At 39.7% G+C, this 24,265-nt stretch overlaps 1 protein-coding gene across 3 annotated transcripts in view; it reads left to right on the forward strand.

Annotated features, from left to right (window-relative positions):
- The window catches only part of SOS1 (sodium proton exchanger, putative (NHX7) (SOS1)), a 160,001-nt gene that overhangs the window by 130,066 nt on the left and 5,670 nt on the right, over positions 1-24,265 (forward strand). For all 3 annotated transcript variants that reach the window (XM_088903034.1, XM_088903033.1, XM_010277994.3), the window contains 5 exons: positions 9,920-10,017; positions 10,151-10,282; positions 10,389-10,607; positions 10,698-10,904; positions 11,398-11,662. In XM_088903034.1, the coding sequence (XP_088759160.1) occupies positions 9,920-10,017; positions 10,151-10,282; positions 10,389-10,607; positions 10,698-10,904; positions 11,398-11,662 (921 nt within the window). The remainder of the gene's footprint in view (positions 1-9,919; positions 10,018-10,150; positions 10,283-10,388; positions 10,608-10,697; positions 10,905-11,397; positions 11,663-24,265) is intronic.

Consider the following 24,265-nt stretch of genomic DNA (forward strand, 5'->3'; position numbering starts at 1 on the left):
ATCTAGACACACCAGCTGTGAGGAAAGATCATAAACTGTGTCATCACTCCAAAAAAAGGCATAAAACAGGTCACCTATGACCTAAATATGTTCCATCCTAAGTACAGGATCACACAACCCACAGAAAAGGAGGTCTGAACTTCACAGCCCCTCTTACAGAATTTGGATGTCTCAGTCCATAGGTCTTTTCTTGGTAAAAAAGTCTTCTGTATCAGTTGAAGATTCCTTTCTTGATCTCAGTCTGGAGAGACAGCAGAGGAAGAGAAAGAAAAAAATCTTGTTTTATCTGCTCTCAAGCCCAGTAGGATCGCTCTGTACCATGTTAACAGAGAAGAAATAGAAGAACCAAGGAGGAAGAAGAGAGACGAGAGAGAAGAGAGAGGGGAGAAGAGAAGAGAAAGAGTTCAGGAGAAGAATATGTTCTGGTGGCGCCAGAATATGTTATTATATATAGGGCGTCACTTAAAAGTAAGGGAAAAGACCCTTATGCTCTTGTAACACTTACAGCTTATAAACATAATAAAAAAGACTAAGTTTTCTAACAGAACAAAGCATAAATTAACTAGACAGAATAAAGAGATTAAATTATTCCAACAGCATGAATTATGGTGCTCCCAATCCCTACTATAGACTATTTAGCTCATGTCTTCATGAAGTTTAAGCGACAAGGTGCCCTTGGAAGCTCAACTCACCTAACCACCAAGCAGTTTTGTATACCGTGTTATAAAATACTTTTATATTTTTCAGTTTTTGAGATTATAATTATAAAATAGATATTATTAAACTAAAATATTCATTTTGTGTGTTTATATACTAATTTCTTTTTATTATTTTCTTATTTGTTAGAGTTTAATCAATACAGACATTGCTAGCTGCTGTATTAAACTCTCAAAGACTTTAAAACCTGAACCAATAAGTAAGAACTTAAAATTTTGTCTAATCAACATATAGAGTTCAGCCCCTATATTTTTTGAATTTTCGTTTCTTTCTTTTTTATCTTCTCATGAATATGTTGATTATCTAAACTTAAACATGAACATTATACTTTTCTTATGAAAATTATAGATAATTATTAAGGAAATATGGTTATGGAACCTAGGGTACTCTTGACAGTAAATCTGATTGAAGGTTACAGCAAGAGAGGAGAAGAGAAGAGAAGAGGAGAGAAGAGAAGAGAAGAAGGAAGAAGTGTTGAGGCAATGGAACAGTGCTGGCGGCGCCAGCTTCATTATAATATATAGGGCGAAAAAATAAGAAGTGAAATGACCCTTGTGCCCCTACTAAGTGATAGTACAATAATAGATTAAAATAAAAAAGGCTTTAATCAGCCAAACAGACCCTAACAAACATAAAATCAATTATTTTAACACTTTCAACACTCCCCCTCAAGTTGGAGCATAGATGTCAATCATGCCCAACTTGTCACACAAATCATTATGCTGCACATGATGAAGGCCTTTGGTGAAGATGTCTACAAGTTGTTCTTCTGAGCTAACGTATGGGGTGCACACTTCTCCACTTACAAGTTTCTCTCTAATAAAATGCTTGTCCACTTCAATGTGTTTCATCCTATCATGGAGGAGTGGATTAGCTGTAATGTTGATAGCAACCTTATTGTCACAATAGAGTGACATAGGGTTGCTAACTGTAAAACCCAGTTCTCCTAACAGATTTCTTATCCACATGATTTCAGAAACCATGAGACATAGCTCTGTATTCTGCTTCAGCACTAGACCTAGCCACCACACTTTGCTTCTTACTTCTCCATGTGACTAGGTTTCCCCCTACAAAGGCACAATATCCACTGGTAGACTTTCAATCATCAACTGCCCCTGCCCAATCAGCATCAGTATGTACCTCCACCTTTAAATGTCCATGTTTTTGGAACAGCAAACCAGCTTCAGGAAACTTCTTGAGGTATCTGAGGATCCTATCTGCAGCTTCAAGGTGAGTTGTCTTAGGATTCTGCATGAACTGACTAAGGACACCCACTGCATAAGCAATACCGGACCTGGTTATAGACAAATACAAGAGTCTCCCTACAAGTCTCTAAAACTTCTTCACATCTTTCAAGAACTCTCCCTATCTCCCAGATGATGGTTAGGTTCAATTGGTGAGTCAATTGATCTCACCCCCAATTTGCCTGTATCTTCTAGTAGATCTAGTACATATTTCCGTTGGGAAATAAAGATGGCCTTGTGAGAGCAGGCAACTTCAATTCCAAGGAAATAACGTAAAGGACCTAGATCTTTCACCTCAAATTGAGTGGCTAAGAACTTTTTTAGTCTATGTATTTCAGCCTCCCAATCTCCTGTGATCACTATGTCATCCGCATACACAATTAGAGCTGCATTTTTCCCTTCACCCTTCTTTACAAATAGTGTGTGATCTGACTGGCATTGTTTGAACCCCATCTGCTGAACTACTGAGTGGAACTTACTAAACCAGGTCCGAGGATATTGTTTCAGCCCATATAAAGATTTTTTTAACTTGCACACTTTTTGTTCACTGCCTTTAGCACAAAAACCTAGAGGTTAGGTCATGTACACTTCCTCTTCTAAGTCACCATTCAAAAAAGCATTTTTTATGTCCAATTGGTGAAGTTCCCAGTCAAGATTTGCCGCCAGTGAAAGGAGAATTCTGATAGAGTTCATCTTGGCTATTGGGGCAAAAGTCTCTGCATAGTCCACTCCATATACTTGTGTAAAACCTTTTGCCACCAGTCTGGCCTTGTACCTTTCAACAATTCCATCAACCTTGTGTTTCACTGTGAACACCCACTTGCACCCCACTGGTTCCTTCCCTTCAGAAAGATCCACCAACTCTCAAGTGTCATTTTTGTGTAATGCATCAATCTCTTCCTTCATTGCATCTGTCCATTCAGGTTTGGATAAAGCTTCTGCCACATTCTTAGGAACGGGGATACTATCAACAGAGGAGAGGAATGCACGATATGAAGATGAAATATGATCATAGGACACAAAGTGAGAGATAGGATGGTTAGTGGTACAAGATCTAACACCCTTTCTCTTAGCAAATAGGAACATCAAGATCATTAATGACAGGGGAATCGACATTGAGAGGAGCAGGCATATCAATAGAAGCAAGTGTACCTGGCTGATGGGAAGGATCAACCTCTAGTGAAGCCGATGATGTTTGTTGCATAGTGTCAGGTTCCACGGCTCTTGAACACTGCTGGCTTTTGTGGCAGCGAAGAAAGACGGAATGGAGGAGGGTTAGGTAGAGGAGGTAGTTGAGTTTGAGCCTGTTTCTCCTCAACCCTACTCTCCCCCTGAGGAGAAACCGAGAAGAAAGGTTGGTTCTCAAAGGAGGACACATCTATTGAGACATAGTACTTACAAGAGACGGGATCATAGCAATGGTACCCCTTTTGAGATAGAGGATATCCAAGGAAGACACAAGGAATGTACGAGGATCAAGTTTACCCCGAGTAGGTGACAAGTTATGAACAAAGCAACGACACCCAAAACCACGCATTGGAATGGGGAACAACGGAGTTGTAGTAAACAAAAGCTGATGTAGGGCCTTATACTCTAGTAACCGAGAGGGCATACGGTTGATGATGTACATAGCACACAGAACAGCATCCATCCAAAAGCGCTTTGGAACATTCATATTGATTAACATGCCATGAGCTACTTCAAGAAGATGACGGTTTTTTCTTTCAGCAACACCGTTTCGTTGAAGTGATCCACTCGAATCAAAGAACTCTGTGAGATCACTATGGAAGTATTCCTTTGCATTGTCCAACTAGAAAATATGTATTTCAGTTTGGAACTGAGTGAACACCATGCGTTGAAAGTCTTTCACAATTTTAGGCACTTCCTCTCTAGATTGCATAGGGTAAACCCAGGTGTATCTAGAGTAATCATCAATCAAGGTAATGAAGTACTTATATCCAGCCTCAATAGGTAGAGTAACAGGGCCCCAAACATCAGGATAAACAATATGAAACGGAAATTCAGATCTTTTATTTCTCAAAGGCAAAGAACTTCTACAATGTTTACTCAATTGACATGTCTGACACTGCAACTGACTCGCTGACAAAGACTCAAACAACTTTGGAAATATAACTTTTAACGACTCAAAAGAAAGATGACCAAGACGACTATGCCATAAATAGGCTTGACTCTCATTGGATGAACTCAAAGACTCTATAGCCACAGGACCAGCTTTATTCTCCAACACATAGAGGCCATCCACCATGCTTCATCTACCAATCGTCTTCCTCAAGGCCAAATCTTGAAACACACATGAAGACGGATAGAAAGTAACTAAACAGTTCAAGGAGTGAGTAATACTACTAATGGAAAGCAGATTTATAGGTAACTTAGGAACATGTAGTACGTTAGAAAGGGTAAGACCGAGTGGGAGAGATATGGTTCCTTGGTCGGCTATGGTGGAGAAAGAGCCATCAGCTAGTCTCACCTTATCTCTCCCAAAGAGAAGATTGTATGCCTAAAATAAATTTGACTTACCGGTCATGTGGTTTGAGGCTCCAGAGTCAATTACCCAAGGGGAATCAGAGGTATGAGATGACACATGGAAGGCAATGGCAGTGTTACCTGAAGAAGATGCAAAAGAGGTAGGAGTAGGACCAGTATCCATCTGGCGAAGAGTCCTACCATATAACTCCAAATGGTCACGGAAGGAGTTGATGATCTCTTCCTTAGGGTCAGAACTGGGATGCCTTTCCTGAGTTACCATGGGACCAATCTCTTGAGATGCCATATTAGCTGAGTTATAACTTTTCTGATTCTGCTGACTTGGTTTCTTGCCCTGATCAATTGTTGACTTCTTACCCAAATCCTGTGCCCATTTAGGTTTTCCATGGAGATCCCAGCAGGTATCTATGGTGTGTCTTGCCTTCTAGCATTGAGTGCACCAAAGCTTACTCTTATCATTTGTTCTCTTCTGAGAGTCACCCTTCTTAGAGCCACCTCCAACATCAGACAGCTAGAGCAACTGGCTCCCCCACTGTAGAATTCATCACATTTCTTCTACTTTCTTCTGACTGAACCAAGGCATAAATCTCCTTAACTGATGCAAGTCTTTACTTCCCAAGATCTGCACCCTGATGGACTCATATAAAGGATTCAGCCCCGAGAGGAAGGCAAATACCCGTTGCTGAGATACAAGTGATTTGTATGCCTTTGCATCCTCATCACACTTCTAGTTAACATTCTGATAGTGATCAAGTTCTTTCCATGTCAATGTCAAATCCGAATAGTACACCCAGAGACTCCTTTCTCCCTACTTACAAGTGGACGATTCAGCTTGCAGTTGGTATATCTTGGCATAGTGTCTCTGCTCTAAATAGGTGGACTTTGCTTGTTCCCATATTTCACAAGCAATTTCAGCCCACATAAAAGTGTTTCTCACGTGTGGCAGCATGGAAACCAAGAGCCAAGACATCACCATACTATTTTCTTGGTTCCATCTGTCATATTCAGCACTTCCGCACTTCGGTTCCTTCACTTTCCCATTGATGTATCATATTTTTCCCCTAGCAGTGATGTAGAGTTTTATTCCCCTAAACCATTCAAGGTAATTCAGACCATCAAAAGGAATGACAGCCATGGGGAAACTCATATCCATTCCCCCACTTACCCCATTTTGATTTCCAGAAATCCCTGAAGTAGCAGAATTCTCAGAAGACATGGTCAAAACAGAATTTTTTTTTTTCAAAAAACTTCAACTTAGGATCCCTCCTTATATCAGAACAAAAAACTCCACACACAACAAGTGATTAGTCCACCCATACTGCAGTTTTTGGACTTAATTTGATCACAAGACCAGCACCAATTTCCAGAATAAACAAGATGACAAATCTGATTTTCAGACCTGTACGGAGTAGCAGTCCCAGCCTGCAAATTTTCTCAGTAGGTCTACAAGCAATAATCACAAGGGGAGATCCTTACACACAAGGCATCAAGCCAACAAGTAGAGAAAACAGGTCATACGTGACCTACAGCAGCCTTTCACAGGTACAGGATCACACGATCCAAAACAAGCAAAGGAAAAACCTCACAAGGGTGTGCCAACATTCAGTGGTTCAGGTCCATTCGTTTTCTTCTTGGTACACGACCAAGGGAAGAGAAGAAGAGAAAAGGAAAAAAATGGGGCGGTACCAGTTGCAAGTCTGATTCGAACAACCCAGATGTACTCCTCTGTTCCACCCAGATTCAGCAGCTTGGAGAAGATACTTGATCGCCCAGATTCAATGGCCATGCTCTGATACCATCTTGACAGTAAATCTGATTGAAGGTTACAGCAAGAGAAGAGAAAAGAGAAGAGGAGAGAAGAGAAAAGAAGGAAGAAGTGTTGAGGCAATGGAACAGTACTGGTGGCGCCAGCTTCGTTATAATATATAGGGCGAAAAAATAAGAAGGGAAATGACCCTTGTGCCCCTACTAAGTGATAGTACAATAATAGATTAAAATAAAAAGGATTTAATCAGCCAAACAGACCCTAACAAACATAAAATCAATTATTTTAACACTTTCAACAAGTACTACTGTTAAAACTCAGATGTTGTATAAGTTCAGATTAGAAGAAAGAGAAGATGAAGAGAGAGAAGGAGAAGAAAAAGAAGGAGAAAAGGTCAACCAAACTAGAGAGAAAAAATTCTAATCCCTCTAGTCGGCCCTTCTTTTATTTATACTCTTCTAAGGTATACAAGAATTACCATTGTGCCCTCGCTTAAGTGAAAGCCACATCAGCTGAACAACTCATATATAACTACATAAAAGGACTATACTACCCTTGTACAGCCGATTCTAACAACTACCCTAGGATATATAATTTTTACTTGAAAAAATCCATCACCTAGGCAACTAGGCAACAAGGTGCCCCCTGTAGCCTAGCCTCGCCTTGGAACATATAAGAGAGGCCTGATGGAAACCTAGACCTGATCTGAAGCCTGCACGATTCTAAAACAACAGTAAATTGAATTCAAATGTTCCATCCAGTGGGATGAGTCAACATCCTCATTTGCATCTAATCAATAACCAAAGCATGGTTTCAGAAGTTCTCTAAATACCTGATTTGATTGGATTGTACTATGGAAACTCATCTTTAGGAGTTGATTTATTACATTTGCACATATAGGTAGACATGGTACTAAAAATCTTACTTCCTTCTCAAATAATAAGGTTTAATGCTTCTGACCAAGTGACCATATCAACATGTCATCTTCATTCCATTGTTATCATTTTTGTTTTGGAAAGGACAAGGTATCTGTTTTTGATGGTTACCTGGCCTCCATTTTGGGAAGGGAAACATTAAAGTCAGTACATGTTCTATGGGCAACCTTACCAATAGTCTAAATTTCTCAATATACATTTTTTAACTTCTACGTGTTCTAGGATCTTCTATCCATCAAGATGATTCAAATTGTCTATGACTTTTATTTTCTAAGCTATTCAATTTTGTTAAGCTGTCTGATTTCAATTGTGAAAATTGTCAGTGAACAAAATGTTATAAAAGTTCTTATTATTTCAGTAGTGAAATATTAGATAGTACTTTTGAAATTGTGCATAATGACATCTAGGGGCCTATCTACTTCCTTTCCACCTTCCACATTCCTTCTAGGATAGCTAAACAACTAGGAAAATATACAAGGGGTTTTCTATGGGAACTGAGAGAGTAAAAAAGGACCACCTAGTTAAATGGGAATAGGTTAGTAAACCAAAACAAAAAGGGGCCCTAGGATTAGGGAACTTAGCTCTCAGGAACACTACTTTGTTGGGAAAATGTTTGTAGAGATTTCCATTTGAAAGAGACAGGTTGTGGCACAAGGTAATTGTAACATTCATGGTGAGGAGGGTAATGGCTGGGATGCTAAAGTTGCTTCTCCTTGGAAAATTATTCATGAGGTATACCCCATTTTTCTTAGCTCAAGCCATTTTGATGTGGGAAGAGGGGATAAAATCCGGTTCTGGGAAGACCTTTGGGTAGGAGATTCACCACTAAAAGATCAATTTCCTGAACTCTTTGCCCTATCAAACCTCAAGAATGAAATTATTTCTAGGTTGGGTACTCCCTTTCAAATATCAACTGGAACCTTGGTTTCAGAAGGGGCGGCCTAAGGGAAAGAAAGTGTAGTATGTTGATTGACCTTGACATTTTGGAGAACAATTTTCCTAGTTCCAAACTTGGAAGATTCTAGACTCCGGGTAATCTCTACAGATGGTCTCTTTACTTGCTCTTCCTTTTTCAGGCATTTGGCTTTACCTAGTTCTCAAGAGGCAGACCTCCCAGTGAAAGAAATTTGGTGTAAGCCCATCTCACCAAAACTCCAACCTTTCCATTGGACTCTATTCTTTGGAAAGGTAAATACTTGTGGTATGCTACATAAAAGGAGGCCCTCTTCTGTCCTCTCTCTCCTCATATGTGCTTCTTATGTAAGGAAAGTGGAGAGACCCTCTCCCATTTATTTATATCATTTTCCTCTGTGCTTCATGTTTAGGAGTTTTTCTGCTCTCTCTTTGGTTGCAAGTGGGATCCCCCTCAAGAGGTGGTGGACATTTTCAACCCAAGCTTCTTGAGGCATCGAAAGAAGAGAGGAAGAATAATGTGGAGAGTTAACAAGGCAACAGTTGTTTGGGTAGCATAGGAAGAGAGAAATAACAGAATCTTCAATGAAAAGAGTAGGACTTTGGAGGAGGTAATAGACAATATAAAAGTGAAGGTTACTTACTGGGTAAAGACCTTGGATTGTTTCCAGATTTTCTCAGTCACTAACATTATAAGGTCTTGAAGGAGGTAGCACAGTCCTCTAGAGAAAAAGAAAAATTAAGTGTGGAGTGAAAACCTCCAGAAGATGACAAAGCTAAACTCAATTTTGATGGAATTTCCTTGGGAAACCCAGGAATGGCAGGAATAGCTGGAAGGATAGCAAAGGATTTAAATGCTGACTTCAATTGGGTTAGTAGGAGTGCAAATGGGCTAGCTGACACCTTCCCAAAACAAGGGGTCCCAAGGCTGCAATTCTACCGGGCTTCATTGTAATCTAGCTTGTGTAATTGGGGATGACATCTTGTAATCAATTGTACTAATCCACTTATAATCGTTTTAATAAAATAACTTTTTTCTGATAAAAAAAGTGACATCTGGATGCCTTATCATATTCCAAAGATGGGGAGTTATTGTTCCTTCCTATTACTAATATGGGGGCCTTGTTTTTCTTGAGATGGTTTGGTTATGTGCATAGAATACCATCTACAACACTTGTTAAAAAAGTGATCTATTACAAGTTGAAGGGACTAGAAGGGCTAAGTTTGGACCAAAACGAACTTGGATGGAAGTGATAAGAAATTATTTAAGCACCCCAAAAGTTTGTGATGGATATGGCACTGAGCAGACTTAGATGATGGTGATGACTTGAGACATCTACATACATTTCAAGTAGTGTAGTAGGGAAAGAGATGCTATTCATTACCAATAAAGAGTATGAGAAACTCCTCCATTCAGCCCCTTCATCTAGTAATACAACCACTTCAGCTGAGTTTGGTATTGCTTGCCTTGCCTCACAATTGTCTTAGTCTTCCTGGGTCATTTATTCTAGATTTCAGATTGTATATTTGGATCTTCAAATGTATTTACTTCCTTTTCTTAGTCTCCTACTTTTTAATTTGTTATGTTTGCAAATGGTACATCTCTCATATCTAGTGTAGATGGTGTTCCTTTTCATTCATGTATTTTATGTCCATCTCAGTTTGATGTAAGTAAATTTAAATCTCTTACTTGCTCCATTGCATTCTTCCCTTATGATTGTGTTTTCCACCACTTGTTCTTTCTTTCTCTCTTATTTGCTTCATCTTTATCCTTTTCTCTTACTATAATGATATTTTAGATTGATTCAAGACACTCACAATTAATTCACACATATTTGTAGGTGATAGTGAAATTGCTTCAATTGTCATTAATGAAAGTGAGTCAGAAGGAGAGGAAGCAAGAAAGTTCCTGGAAGATGTTCGTGTTACATTCCCTCAGGTATTTAAGTTAGAAAAAGAAACCCCATTCTAGAAATGTGTGTTACTACATTATTTGTTACTTTTCCTGCCAGAATATACATGTTAAATGTTAAGTTATTCTTGGATGATTTGTATGTTGATGAATCTTTCAGGTTTTGCGTGTTTTGAAAACAAGACAAATAACATATTCAATTTTGAAGAATTTGAGTGATTATGTCCAAAATCTTGAGAAAGTTGGGTTATTGGAAGAAAAAGAGATGTTTCATCTTCATGATGCTGTGCAGGTAAGTGGATGTGATATTTTCTGTTTATTGTTCCTACATGATTTTGAGTAATAACTATGTTTTTCTCATCCTTTATACTGAAACATTGCTCTAATTCTTTTACCAGACTGACTTGAAAAAACTTTTAAGAAATCCTCCTTTAGTGAAGATGCCAAAGATGAGTGATTCACTAAGCACCCATCCTTTGCTCGGAGCACTTCCCTCTATGGTCCGTGAACCTCTTGAGGGTTCTACAAAAGAAATAATAAAATTACGTGGTTTCACACTCTACAAAGAGGGATCTAAGACAAATGGAATTTGGCTTATTTCAAATGGAGTTGTGAAGGTAATTAAATCAATTTGTAATTTTCATTTGACAGTCTGGATTAGCCTGTAAGGATCTCACAATGAACAATTTTGTCCTTTACCCATGCAGTGGACAAGTAAGAGTTTAAAAAGTAAGCACTCGCTGCATCCAACATTTTCACATGGAAGTACGCTTGGCCTATACGAAGTGCTAACTGGAAAACCATATATCTGTGACATAATCACAGATTCTGTGGTGCACTGTTTCTTTCTTGAAACTGAAAAGATACTTTCTTTGCTCAGATCAGATCCTTCAGTAGAAGAATTCTTGTGGAAGGTATGGTTATATTGGTATCATGGCTTCACCCATTTTTTAATAATATTTATTGTTGTGAGAGACATAATTCGGTAAATAAGATGTAACAATCATATTCTTTGATTCCCAACACAGAAAGCTGGATCATCTTCACTAGGTTCTTTGATATTTCTATTAATATGACCTTGTTCCTATGGCCTCCAATATACATTCTATCAGACAGACAAATCTGGGTAATTTCTTCCATCAAGTTTAACCTTAGTAACTTGTATTCTTGGATGATCACCCACACCAACAGGAACACTAAAACCACAAATAGTTCTCTCATCAGAAATGCCACTTGATACAGACATATTGACAATAGAAGAAAAGTAACAATGCTGTTTAACTAAAACCAGAACCAAAGAACTGAATTCTCTCAATCACAACTTGCCTGCATGTGATCACAACTTCTCAGGAATTAACATCTCATGTTGAACTATAAGATCATTTAATTTCTTACTTGCTCTTGCAGGAAAGTGTAATAATCATAGCAAAACTCATGCTTCCTCAAGTATTTGAGGAAATGGCTATGCAAGAACTAAGAGCTCTTGTTGCAGAAAAGTCAATGATGAACACATACATAAGGGGAGAAACTATAGAAATACCACACCATTCTGTTGGATTTTTATTAGAAGGGTTCATAAAAACCCAAGATGTCCAAGAAGAACTGATTACATCTCCAGCAGCATTATTGCCATCATATGGAGATATAAGCTTTCTTGGTATGGAAACATCAGGTAATTTAACAATTTTCATACACCATTAAAATGATATATCTTGTTTGATATTCTTATAGGATTGCTTTTTGATACTAAGAATCAAAGTTGCCTCAAGAATTGATTGATTATGTTTCATCATGTTGGTTTTGTAGTTTCATTTGTCTAGGGTTATTTGCATTGTGGGACTTAACCCCTTTCTTTCGTTAGTCCAAGTCTCGTGGCCATGAACCAGAAGCTTTGGGGTGAATTTTCTTGTTTCTTCTAAACACATTTCGGAAAGGGCTACACAACTTTTTTTTTGTTGAGTGGGGGTGGGGGAGGGTAGAAATGGTTACGCCCTTAGCGTCTTAGGAACCTTTGTCATTTCTTTGATTCATTCAACGGTTGCCTGTAATATAGTATTAGAGTTTCTATGTGGCTCCTGAAATTTAGCATGGCAAGGTATTTCAGAAGAGTATATCTTATTTTCATCTTTAAGAGATAAACCAAAATATAAATGACATAAAGTTCAGATACAACTGAGTCAACTGACTCTGAATTTAAAATTTTAACCATTTAAATTAGATATGCTTCCCCAGCCTCTATTAAATACTTTGGTTCCCCTAGGTATGCTCGTCTAATGACACTACATTGTTATTATTGGGTTACAGAGTCTGCATTCATAAGGAACAGGTATCCCCGTTATTTTTATCTTTAGAATTCTGTTTAAAAAAAAGATCAGTATCCCATGCTGGTCCTGGCTATCCAATGTCTTGCTGGGTGGATTCGATGCAGATCTAGCTTCCAGAATTTTATAGCATTAAGTGGCTGTGTTCAGACTCAAATTTGCATTCCTATGCTTGTCGAGCTGAGGTTTGACCATTATAAGTCATACCATGTAATGACCACAGTACCATTAAGTGACTTACAATCCTATTCTGAAACCTCAGTTTTTGGGAATAGATATACTTCAACCCTGTACCTACTGTTGTATACCCTCATCCTTGTTTCTGCACCTGGTTCATTATTTTTCAACCATGTGTACTGATTGATTTCACTGGTGATGCCCTTTCATGCTAGAATTAGATGATCAATTATTTGCTTCCTACTTGCTTATTAATTAAATAAAACTACCAAATGGAATGTTACATATTACCAGAAGTTAAATTTAGGATAACCCTGCAAGATAGATATGATTTAGTTCAGCAAATAACCTTACAAATAATAAGTTTATTCCAACAATGTTATGTTTAGGGACAAGTCGAGATCGTGGGGTTCATCTATCCCAACAATGTTATGTTTGATTTAACTATAAATGAAGTATAAAGACAAGTCTGCCCCTAGTAGGTGGCAGCAAGGAAAGAAAAGAAAAGACAAATGGCCCAGGTAGTTTGTTACATAATCTGCCCAATAATAAATAAAAACAATAAAGGGATCACTTTGACATAAAAACCTACATGACCCAACATTACTCAACACTCTCCCTCAAGCTAAGCATAGAGGTTAGTTATGCCCAGCTTGCTTACGTGTATCGTTATAACTTATGCTTTCCGCAAGTTGTTCTTTTGAGGCAATAATAGATAGATATACATCTCCAGCTCCAGATGCTACTCTTCTTGATGAAGTGTCTATCTACCGCAATATTCTTTGTCTTTTCATGTTGAACTGGATTGAGTAATATTAATGACTACCTAGTTATCACAATATAATATCATATGCTTTCTATGAATAACTCTCAACTCTTCAAAAAGGAATTTAAGCCACAACTATGATGTCCCATGAGACATTGCCTTATATTAAACTTCTGTTGAAGATCTTGCCACTACATATTGGTTTTTTTCTCCTCTAAGATACCAACTTCCAACCTACAATGGTATAGTATGCACATATAGATCACCCATCATTAGGTCTGGCAATTTTGACCCCAACCCATTTGAATAGTGGGTCAATATGGATCAAGTGGACTCATTAGGATCACAGTGGGTTGGGTTGAGGTTACCATTGGATCATAGGGGGTAAAGCCTTTAGGGTTTGAAAGTTTCTTCTTTGTTTCTAATTTTCTATTCAAAGTTCCTGACTTCACCTCGCCAATCGCCATTGAATCAAAGTGTAGATCTCAAATGGTAGACCTAGGGAGTTGGTGAAGTTGAAGATTCACTGTTTGGTGGCCTTAAGGAGCTAGATTGACAACCCGACACCAAAATTGATGATTCAACCATGTAGAGCTTGGCAATATGTTGCAACTCAATTAGGTGATGAACCAAACAGAGAGGCAGGTTCTAGTTCACATTTAGTATGGGTCATGGCTCTATATTCAACTTCAACTCTACTTCTTGCTACCACAGTTTGTTTCTTGCTCATCCAAGTTACTAGATTGCCACCAAGGAAGGTAAAATACTTGGTAGTGGATCTCCTGTCAGACACAAATCCGGCCCAATCAGCATATGTGTACCCCATAGTTTTCAAGGTGCCAAGGTGAGGCTAGGCAACTGGGGGGCGCCTTGTGCCTAGGCGATGGAGATTAGTATGTTTGTGTTGATTAAACCCTAATAAATAAGAAAATAATAAAAAGAGATTAGTATATAAAGATACAAAATGATTATTTTAGTTTAATAATGTCTATTTTATAATTATAATCTCAAAAAAGAATGAATTAAGAAGTATTTTATAGTAGGAAGTAGAAAACTGCTTGGTGATTAGGCGAGGTGCCCCTCAAAGGGCGCCTTGTCTTTTAGTCGTCGCCTAGGCGCCCGCCTAGGTGCCGCCTTGACAATTATGGTGTACCCCTCTATCTCAAGAGTTCATCAACTCTTGTATAATAGCCCACGACCTGGAGCTCCCTTCATGTACCTAACAATTCTTAGAACTGCCTCCCAATGTGGAACTCAAGGATGTTGCATAAACTGACTCACCATGCTTACTGCAAATGATATATCTGGCCGAGTAATAGTCAGGTAGTTCAATTTACCCACCAACCTCTTGTACCTTCCAGGATCATCAAACTCTTTACCTGGATCAATACTCAACTTGTTATTTGGTTCCATGGGTGTTTCAACTAGTTTGGCACCCAACAACCTTGTTTCTTCAAGTAAATCAAGCACATACTTTTTTTGGCACGAGTTAATACCATGCCTTGGCCTTGCAACTTCTATTCCCAAGAAACATTTTAGTTTACCCAAATCTTTTGTGTAGAACTGATCATGTAGAAAGTTCTTCAACCTATCAATCCCATTGCTTCCACTACCAGTTATGACAATATCATCCACATAAACCACTAACAAAATCTTCCCAGCTTATGATTCATAATTGAACACAGAATGGTCTACCTGGCACTGTTTCATGCCAAAGTCCCCCACTACTTCTCTAAATCTACCAAACCGCACACATGGAGATTGTTTTAGCCCATAAATTGCCTTCCTAAGTTTGCAAACTATACCATCCTCCCCCTGAGCAACAAACCCTAGTAGTTGCTCCATATATACCTCCTTAACAAGATCACCATGTAAGAAGGCATTTTTTATGTCAAGCTAAAGGAGGGGCCAATCATACATTGCTGCTAAAGAAATCATGTAGAAAGTTCTTCAACCTATCAATCCCATTGCTGCCACTACCAGTTATGACAATATTATCCACATAAACCACTAACAAAATCTTCCCAGGTTATGATTCATAATTGAACGTAGAATGGTCTACCTAGCACTGTTTCATGCCAAAGTCCCCCACTACTTCTCTAAATCTACCAAACCACACACGTGGAGATTGTTTCAGCCCATAAATTGCCTTCCTAAGTTTGCAAACAGTAGGCGATCAAGACTACAATCAGCCTTGAACCCTAATAAATTTCAGATTAGAAAAAGTAGAAGAAAAGAAGAGAAAGGGAGAAAAGAGAGGAGAAGAACTGGAGAAACAAAGGTTGAAAGAAGGGACAGATTTTCAATGATCTGCTGCCGCCACTCTCTTAGTATTTATAGGTTATGTTCAGTACATAGGGAAAAGGATAGATCTGCCCTTAGTACTTACATGACAAATAAAGCAAATAAAAACTGAAATAAATAACAACTGAAGTAACAAACTGACCACCAACTGACACTACCATGACTGAAACAAATAATTACACATACTGTCCTACGAACACAGTGGGGACCACAGCTGTGGGGCCCACATCAGTGTTCTCTATACAAACTATACATCCTCCCCCTGAGCAACAAACCCTAGTAGTTGCTCCATATATACCTCCTCAACAAGATCACCATGTAAGAAGACATTTTTTATGTCAAGCTATAAGAGGGGCCAATCATACATTGTTGCTAAAGAAATCAATGCCTGAACTGAACCTTAGCCACAGGAGAAAATGTCTCCCTATAGTCAACACCATATAGCTGAGAATAGCCTTTGGCCACTAACCTGGCTTTCAATCGTTCCACATTGCCATCTGGAAGATATTTTATTGTGTATACCCACTTATATCCAATAACATGCTTACCAAGAGGGAGAGGGGGTAAGTTCTCACAGCTAGCGGCCACCCTGGAGAGGCAATGGCTTCTTGGACATTCTTAGGAATTGAGATAGATGATAGCAAAGATATAAACTATCGATGAGAAGTAGAAAAGTGAGTAACACAAACGTAATGGGAAATAGGATGAGATGTACAACTACATTTAACTTTCCGCAATACAATAGGAACATCAACGTCAAAAGGAGGTACAATTGCAGGATCCATCAATGAGGGCTGAACTAGAGGAGGGGCTGGTGCTCTTCTATGAGTATACACGTGTGATTAGTGGCCTTTCAGTATTAACATGCACTAGAGAAGACAACAGTTAAGACACAATAGGAACTGTAGGAAAGGGGTCCTCAACTAGAACTAGAAGAGGAAACATAGGAGCAGGTGGAGGAACATCAAAACTAGAAAGGAATGGAACATACTTAAGGAAAGTGACATGAAAACACACAAAGGACCGATGAGAGCTAGCGTTGTAACACTTATACCCTTTTTGGGTTTTAGAGTAGCCAAGAAAGATGCATTTTATAGCACATGCATCTAATTTGTCTAGTCCAGGCCCTAAGTTCTGAACAAAACAAACACAACCCAAGACTAGGATTAAGAGGGAATGGAGAAAGAGTAGGGAACAAGACTGAGAAAGGAGACTGACTTCCAAGGATAGACATGGGCATCCGATTGACGAGAAAACATGATGTAAGGACAGAATCACTCCAAAAATGCTTTGGAATATTCATATCAAGCATAATAGACCAAGCAGTTTCAAGTAAGTGTCGGTTCTTCCGTTCAGCCACGCCATTCTATTGTGGGGTATAAGAACAAGAAGTTTGGTGAATTACCCCATGGTACTCTAAGTATTGCTGAAATCTGCTTCTGAAACAAAGGACCCACAGCTGAAATCTAATGGCAGCCACTAAACAGTTCAAAAAACCAGTCCAAAAACGCTGCTGAAATCCTCTAGCAATAGTCAAACCATCCAGGAAATTGGACTTCAACCAAACAGTTCAAAAAACAGTCCAGAAATAACAACTACACTGCTGAAATCCTCTAGCAGCACTCAAACCGTCCAGGAATAGTCCAAAAAATTACACTTCATTTATCATTGGTCTATGCACAAAAAAAAAAAAAAAATTACAGCAATGGTTGATGATTCTGATCAGTCCGGTTAGGGTTTCTGCCTTCACTGTCCAAGAGTCAGAAAACTGGGTGGAAGGAATGTGATTCAGAGGGGAGAAAATAGATTCCTATCGCCTAGAGTTATGCTCTGATACCATCTTTTCTTTCCAGAAGAGAGAGGAGAGAAGAGAGAAGAGAGATACGAAAAGAAGAGAAGAGAAAAAGTGTTTAAGAGTCAAAAAACTGAAGCTGGTGGCTCCCAGCTTCCTATTTGTATTAACATGATGTAAAATAAAAGAAACAATAATTACAAGCATGCCCCTAGTGGCCCACCATAATAATAAGAACTTAAACAAAGAAAAGAACATGCTGACAGCATCCTAGACTGAACAGCACCCTAACAGCAGAAATAAAAAAACTAATTCTAACAACATGCACTGGAGAAGACAACAATTGAGACACACAAATGACCAATGAGAGCTAGCGTTGTAACACTTATACCCTTTTTGGGTTTTAGAGTAGCAAAGAAAGATGCATTTTGTAGCATGTGCATCTAACTTGTCTAGCCCAGGCCCTAAATTCTGAACAAAACAAACACAACCCAAGACTTTGGGAGTAAGAGGGAATGGAGAAAGAGTAGGGAACAAAACTGAGAAAGGAGACTAACTTCCAAGGATAGACATGGGCATCCAATTGATGAGAAAACATGATGTAAGGACAGAGTCACTCCAAAAATGCTTTGGAATATTCGTATCAAGCATAAGAGATCGAGCAGTTTCAAGTAAGTGTCGGTTCTTCCGTTCAGCCACACCATTCTGTTGTGGGGTATAAGAACAAGAAGTTTGGTGAATTACCCCATGGTACTCTAAGTATTGCTGAAATGGTGTTGAGGTGTATTCTTTTGCATTGTCTGAGCAAAGAATTTTAATATGAACACCAAATTGGGTACGAATTTTAGTATGAAACTTTTGGAAAATAGAGAACAATTCACTTTTGCCTTTCATAAGATAAATCAATGTCATCCTTGAATAATCATCAACAAAAATTACAAAGATCTTGTAGCCATTGTACAACACTACTTTATTTGGACCCCAAACATCTGAATGAACTAAAGAAAAAGGACTCAAAGCATGACTATCAACTCTATGACTAAAAGAGACTTTATGGTGTTTCCCAAGCTGACATGACTCACAATCCAACGATAGAAGACGACTTAAAGACGGAACCAGTAACTTCAGGGCCTTGAGCAATGGATGACCAATTCTGTAGTGCCATTGGAGAGGAGTAAGAGAGGACTAAAGAACTACTTTCGGACCACCACCATCAAGGTAATACAATCCACTTGCCTCATGCCCTCCACCAATCTTCACCCTCGTCTTGAGATCCTGAAACACACAAGAAGAGGGATAAAAGGTTATAGAACAATTAAGTGACTTGGTTAATCTACTAACAGGCATAAGGTTAAAGGGAAACTTGGGTACATATAAGACAAAGGATAAAGATAAAGAAGTAAGATCAACATCACCATCACTACAAATGGGAGAGGTAGAACCATTAATAGGGTAACTATTTGGGATGTGGAAGACTGAGAAAGTGAAGAAAACACACTTGAAGTCCTAGTCATATGATTAGAGGCTCTAGAGTCAATAATCTAGTGTGAGCGTTTGGATGCCAAGCAAGCCATACCTAAATGTGCAAGAGTAGCGGTATTCTACTAAGTGGATGTCTGAAGAAACTTCTCATACTCCTCACGTGGAACACTCACCATTTCCTTCCTATAAGCACCTGTAGATATGGAGGGTGCTTGATCAGCTTTCTGGTTCTCTCTAACTATACCACCACCATTAGTCACAGCATGATTGGCCTAGGTGTTGGGTGGACTATGTAAGTCATAACAGAAGTTAACAGTATACCCCTCTAATCCACAATCTGTGCACCTCCTAGTACCAGTACTTGGAGTCCTAGTCATATGATTAGAGGCTCTAGAGTCAATAATCCAGTGTGAGCGTTTGGATGCCAAGCAAGCCATACCTAAATGTGCAAGAGTAGTGGTATTCTGCTGAGAGGATGTCTAAAGAAACTTCTCATACTCCTCACGTGGAACACTCACCATTTCCTTCCTATAAGCTCCTTAGATATGGAGGATGTTTGATCAGCTTGCTGGTTCTCTCTAACTATACCACCACCATTAGTCACAGCATGATTGGCCCAGGTGTTGGGTGGACTATGTAAGTCATAACAGAAGTTAACAGTATACCCCTCTAATCCACAATATATGCACCTCCTAGTACCAGTACTTCGTCCTCTACCACGTCCTGCCCCTGAATCTCGACCTCCACTGTGACCACCAGTACGATTGAACATAGGACCACCTCGAGTCCCTAGAAATCCATGACCACCTCCACAACCTCCCCCTCTTGTCACCACAAAACCAGACCTGTGCAAGAGAGAGGAAGGCTCTATAGGTCCAATAGAAATCCTCCAGAGTCGGGCAAATACCTCCTCAAGAGGAGGGAAAACAGGTCCACCTAATATTTGTTCTCGAACAGCTTCATATTCAGATTTTAAACCCACCAAAATCCTTGTCACATCAAGCTCTCGTTGTTGCTGCTGAATTTTAACATCTAGAGTCAAAGGGTGATACACATTAAGCTCATTGTGGAGTTTTCTCATTCTTGCATATTACTCTTCTGAACTTTGATTTCCCTACTTCAAGTTAAAGTACTCTTGATATAGTTAGTACACTCTAGTAGTGTTATCTTGGCCATGATAAAGTTTCTTAGCATGACTCCAAATCTCCTTAGTTGTATCCAAGAACATAAAATTCACAATAATTTTAGGCTTCATGCTATTCCACAACCGGGTCATAATCTATGCATCCTCTCCTATGCCCACTTACTAAACCCTAGAGAGGTAGAAGAGGGTTTCTCCTCTATCACATGTTTCACTTTCTTCTTGGCTCTCAAGAACATTTCCACTGATTTAGCCCATGGCACATAGTTCTCACCATTTAATTTGATAGAGTTCATTTGAACATTTAGGTAATCAGGGGAAACCATAACACCAGTCTTATTATCACTACCCTCTCCAGTTGTTGCCATTATAACAAAATCACCACACACCAAAAAAAATCCAACTACGAGAGACAAAAGTCACTCCTCACTATTCATCACTACACACACACCACACAATAAAACACTGTTGTTATGACACTGCTGCTGTCATAGGTTCAGCAAATGGAGGCATAGTTACCTCCAAGAAGGAAAAACAACCACACCTTATCTATCCTCCAATTCGTTTGGGAGTTATTTCAAAAAGTTCTGATATGGCGATCCTAAGAGGAAGGAAGAAGAGAACAAAAAAAAAAAACTAAGTTCTAGACTGATTTTCTAGTGCTCTGATACCATGTGAACGATTCGTTTAACACTAGTTCAGTCCTAGGTCTGAGATAAGTAAGAAGGAAAGAAGAAGAAGAAGAAGAAGAAGAGAAAGAAGAGTAGAGAAGGAGAAAGGGTTCGGTCTGAGAAGAGGTGAAGTCACCCTCTCTCAGCTGACCCACTTTATATTTATACTCTTTGTATTAGATTACAAAAGACAAATCTGCCTCTCATTAAGTATGGGACATACAACTTAAACCCAGACAAAATAGACAACTCAACCTTAATTAGTAGGCTGTTAGTGGTGTTAGTGAAGGGGTATTTCAGTCTTTGTACTTGTTGAGAATGCTGATGTGTACTGTTATGTTAGTTCGAGTGCCTCTTACTTAAAGAAGGGCACTCAAGTCTTTTTCAATAAGTCAATAATATAATAATAGGTCTGGCCGAATCAAGGGATTAACTTTTTTCCCTAATTCGAACCAGCCTTTCTCTCTTTGCTCTCTTCTCTCTTTTCTTCTTTCCTCTCCTACTTCTTGCTGTCTACTTTACTCTACAGTCAACGAACAAGACAGAATTCTATGGCAGGTCAAACTTCAACATGGTATCAGAGCTAGGTTCACCAAATCAGACTTGCTAGAATTCTGCCTTCTGCGCATTCGAATTAGGGTTTCACTTGGGGTTCTCAGTTGTGAGTTGGAGACTGGGAAAAGGGCTGAAAAGGAGTGATCGCCCTCTTCCCTAGGAGGTCTCTATGCCTCCGATTGTGTCGTTGGTGATTGGTTGCTGTGGTTTCTAAGCCCTAGTTAGGGCTGGTACGTGTGGTGCAGTGGTGTCTCAGCCCTTCGTATGGTTGGCCTTCAGGCGATGAGGTAAAGTTTTTTTTATATATTTTTTTTTGTTATGGAATACATGAGAGGTGTAGTACAGTTCGCATGATGGGTTCTCAGATTGCAGTATGCTAGGGTTTATGCTAGGGTTTATTCTGGTTTGTGTGTGATTCGAATGGCAATAGTGTCTACTTAATGGTGAAGCTTCCTATAGTTGTGGATTAATGTTGGTGGTGTTACAAGTGTGGTTTTCAGCTTTTGATATCGCTGAAATCAGTGTGTAGACCTCGGTGAGTAGGGGTTGTGGTGTTGTAGTTTTCAACATTTAATACTGCTGAAATCAGTGTACAGACTTCGGTGAGTAGGGTTTGTGGTGTTGCAGTTCTCAGCTGTTGAAATCAGTGTGCAGATTTCGATGAAGTGTCTGTGTGTAGTGTGCAGTGTGTAGTGCTCCTAATTCAGTGCTCAGAATTAAGGGAGTTCGGCAATGGCAGATAACAGTGATAGTAAACCTAGTGTCATGATATCTACTGACTACCTGAATGTCCAAATGACCTCCATTAAACTGAATGGAGAGAATTATGTCCCTTGGGCCAAGTCTGTAGAGGTTTTTCTGAAGGCGAAGAAGAAAGTGAAGCATATAAGAGAGGAGAAACCCCCCGCTAATTCTCAGGAGTATGAAGACTGGGAACAGGAAGATGCACAGATCATTACATGGTTGTGGAACAGTATGGAACCCAAAATCAGTGTGAACTTCATGTTTCTTGACACAGCCAAAGAGGTGTGGGATCATGCCAAGAAACTGTATTCAGGTCAGGATAATACCACTAGGGTATATCAACTGTATCAGGAATACTTCAATCTGCAACAGGGAAATCAGAGCCTTGAGGAGTACTATGCCAATGTGAGGAATATCCGTAATGAGTTAAATGTCTATCATCCTCTCACTTCAGATGTCAAAGTTCAACAGCAACAGCGAGAGCAGCTTGATGTAACACGGTTTCTGGTGGGGCTGAAGTCTGAGTATGAACCAGTACGAGCCCAGATACTAGGGGGATCTGCTCTTCCATCTTTAGAGGAGGTGTTTGCTCGTCTTCGGAGGGCTTCCATTGGATCTATGGACTCTAATGTCTCCGATAAATCAGCATTTGCAGTGTCAAGAGGCCGAGGTGGCAGAAGTGGGACTCGAGGAACCCAGCCTGGCAGGAGTGGTAGTGGTGGATCTACACACATCCGTGGTGGTGGTCGTACTGGAGGCAGAGATTCAGGGGGAGCTCGTGGTAGAGGACGTGGCTCGGGTCCACGGAAGTGTACTCACTGTGGTTTGGATGGACATACCATTAACTACTGCTATGACTTACATGGTCCTCCCTCGACGTGGGCCAACCATGCCATGACTAGTGACACCAGTTTCAGCCCTACACAGGAGAAACGGTCAGCTGACCCGATGCCTTCTACTCCCTCAGATGGTCCAGGCAAGGAGATGGTGAGTGTTCCTCGTGATGAGTATGAGAGGTTTGTTCAATCCAAGTCGCAGCAGAACACAGCTTCCTTTGCACACTCAGGTATGGCTTGTTTGGCATCCACACCCAACCCCTGGATTATTGACTCTGGAGCCTCCGATCACATGACGGGAACTCCAGGTGTGTTTTCATCTCTCACTCATTGCTCAACATCACAATCTGTTACCCTTGCTAATGGCTCCACGTCATCTATCTGTGGTGTTGGTAATGTTGACCTAGACCCTGTATCCCTATCCTCTGTTTTATATGTACCTAAGCTTCCATTTAATCTTATGTCTGTTAGTAAGCTGACCAAGTCACTTAAGTGCTCCATCACTTTTTACCCTTCTATGTGTGTTTTTCAGGATCTCAAGACGGGGATGAAGATTGGTGGAGGGCATGAAGCCGGTGGACTGTATTATCTTGATGGTGGTGGACGAACGTCAACGGCTCTTCAGTCATCCATTTCTCCTCTCCAGTGGCACTGTAGATTTGGTCATCCTTCGCTGAAAGTGTTGCAGTCCTTAGTCCCTTCATTGAGTCAACTTTCTGTTTTAGATTGTGAGTCTTGTCAATTTGGGAAACACCATCGTGTTCCCTTTCGTTCTAGGGTCGATAACCGTGTGTCGAGTCTTTTTTCTTTAATTCATTCAGATGTTTGGGGTCCTTATAAAGTGATGTCATATAATGGATACCGATATTTTGTTATTTTTGTTGATGACTGTTCAAGAATGACGTGGCTCTATTTAATGAAAGAAAGAAGTGAATTATTTTCCATCTTCCAGAAATTTTATGCTGAGATCCGCAATCAATTTGGTGTTCACATCAAAATTTTCCGTTCTGATAATGGTCGTGAATACTTGTCCTCATCTTTTCGAGAATACTTGGACCACCATGGGATTATACACCAAACTTCATGTACCTATACTCCGCAACAAAATGGGGTTGCTGAGAGAAAGAACCGCCATCTTGTAGAAACGGCACGCTCCCTCATGCACCACATGAATGTTCCCAAAACTTTTTGGAGCGATGCAATGCTCACCTCTTGTTTCTTAATTAATCGGATGCCCACGTCTATCCTTGATGGTCGTTCTCCTTTTAGTGTCTTATTCCCCAACATGTCTCCGTTTCCGCTTTCTCCTCGGGTATTTGGGTGTGTCTGCTTCGTTCATAATCTGAGTCCCGGGACTGACAAGTTAGATGCACGTTCCCTGAAGTGTATCTTCCTTGGTTATTCCCGAACTCAGAAAGGGTACAAGTGTTATCATCCTAGTTCTCGTCGTTCCTTGGTATGTGCTGATGTTACATTCTTTGAGTCT

The sequence above is a fragment of the Nelumbo nucifera genome, chromosome 4 (assembly GCF_055504915.1).
Source record: "Nelumbo nucifera cultivar China Antique chromosome 4, China Antique-T2T, whole genome shotgun sequence".
Classification (NCBI taxonomy): domain Eukaryota; kingdom Viridiplantae; phylum Streptophyta; class Magnoliopsida; order Proteales; family Nelumbonaceae; genus Nelumbo; species Nelumbo nucifera.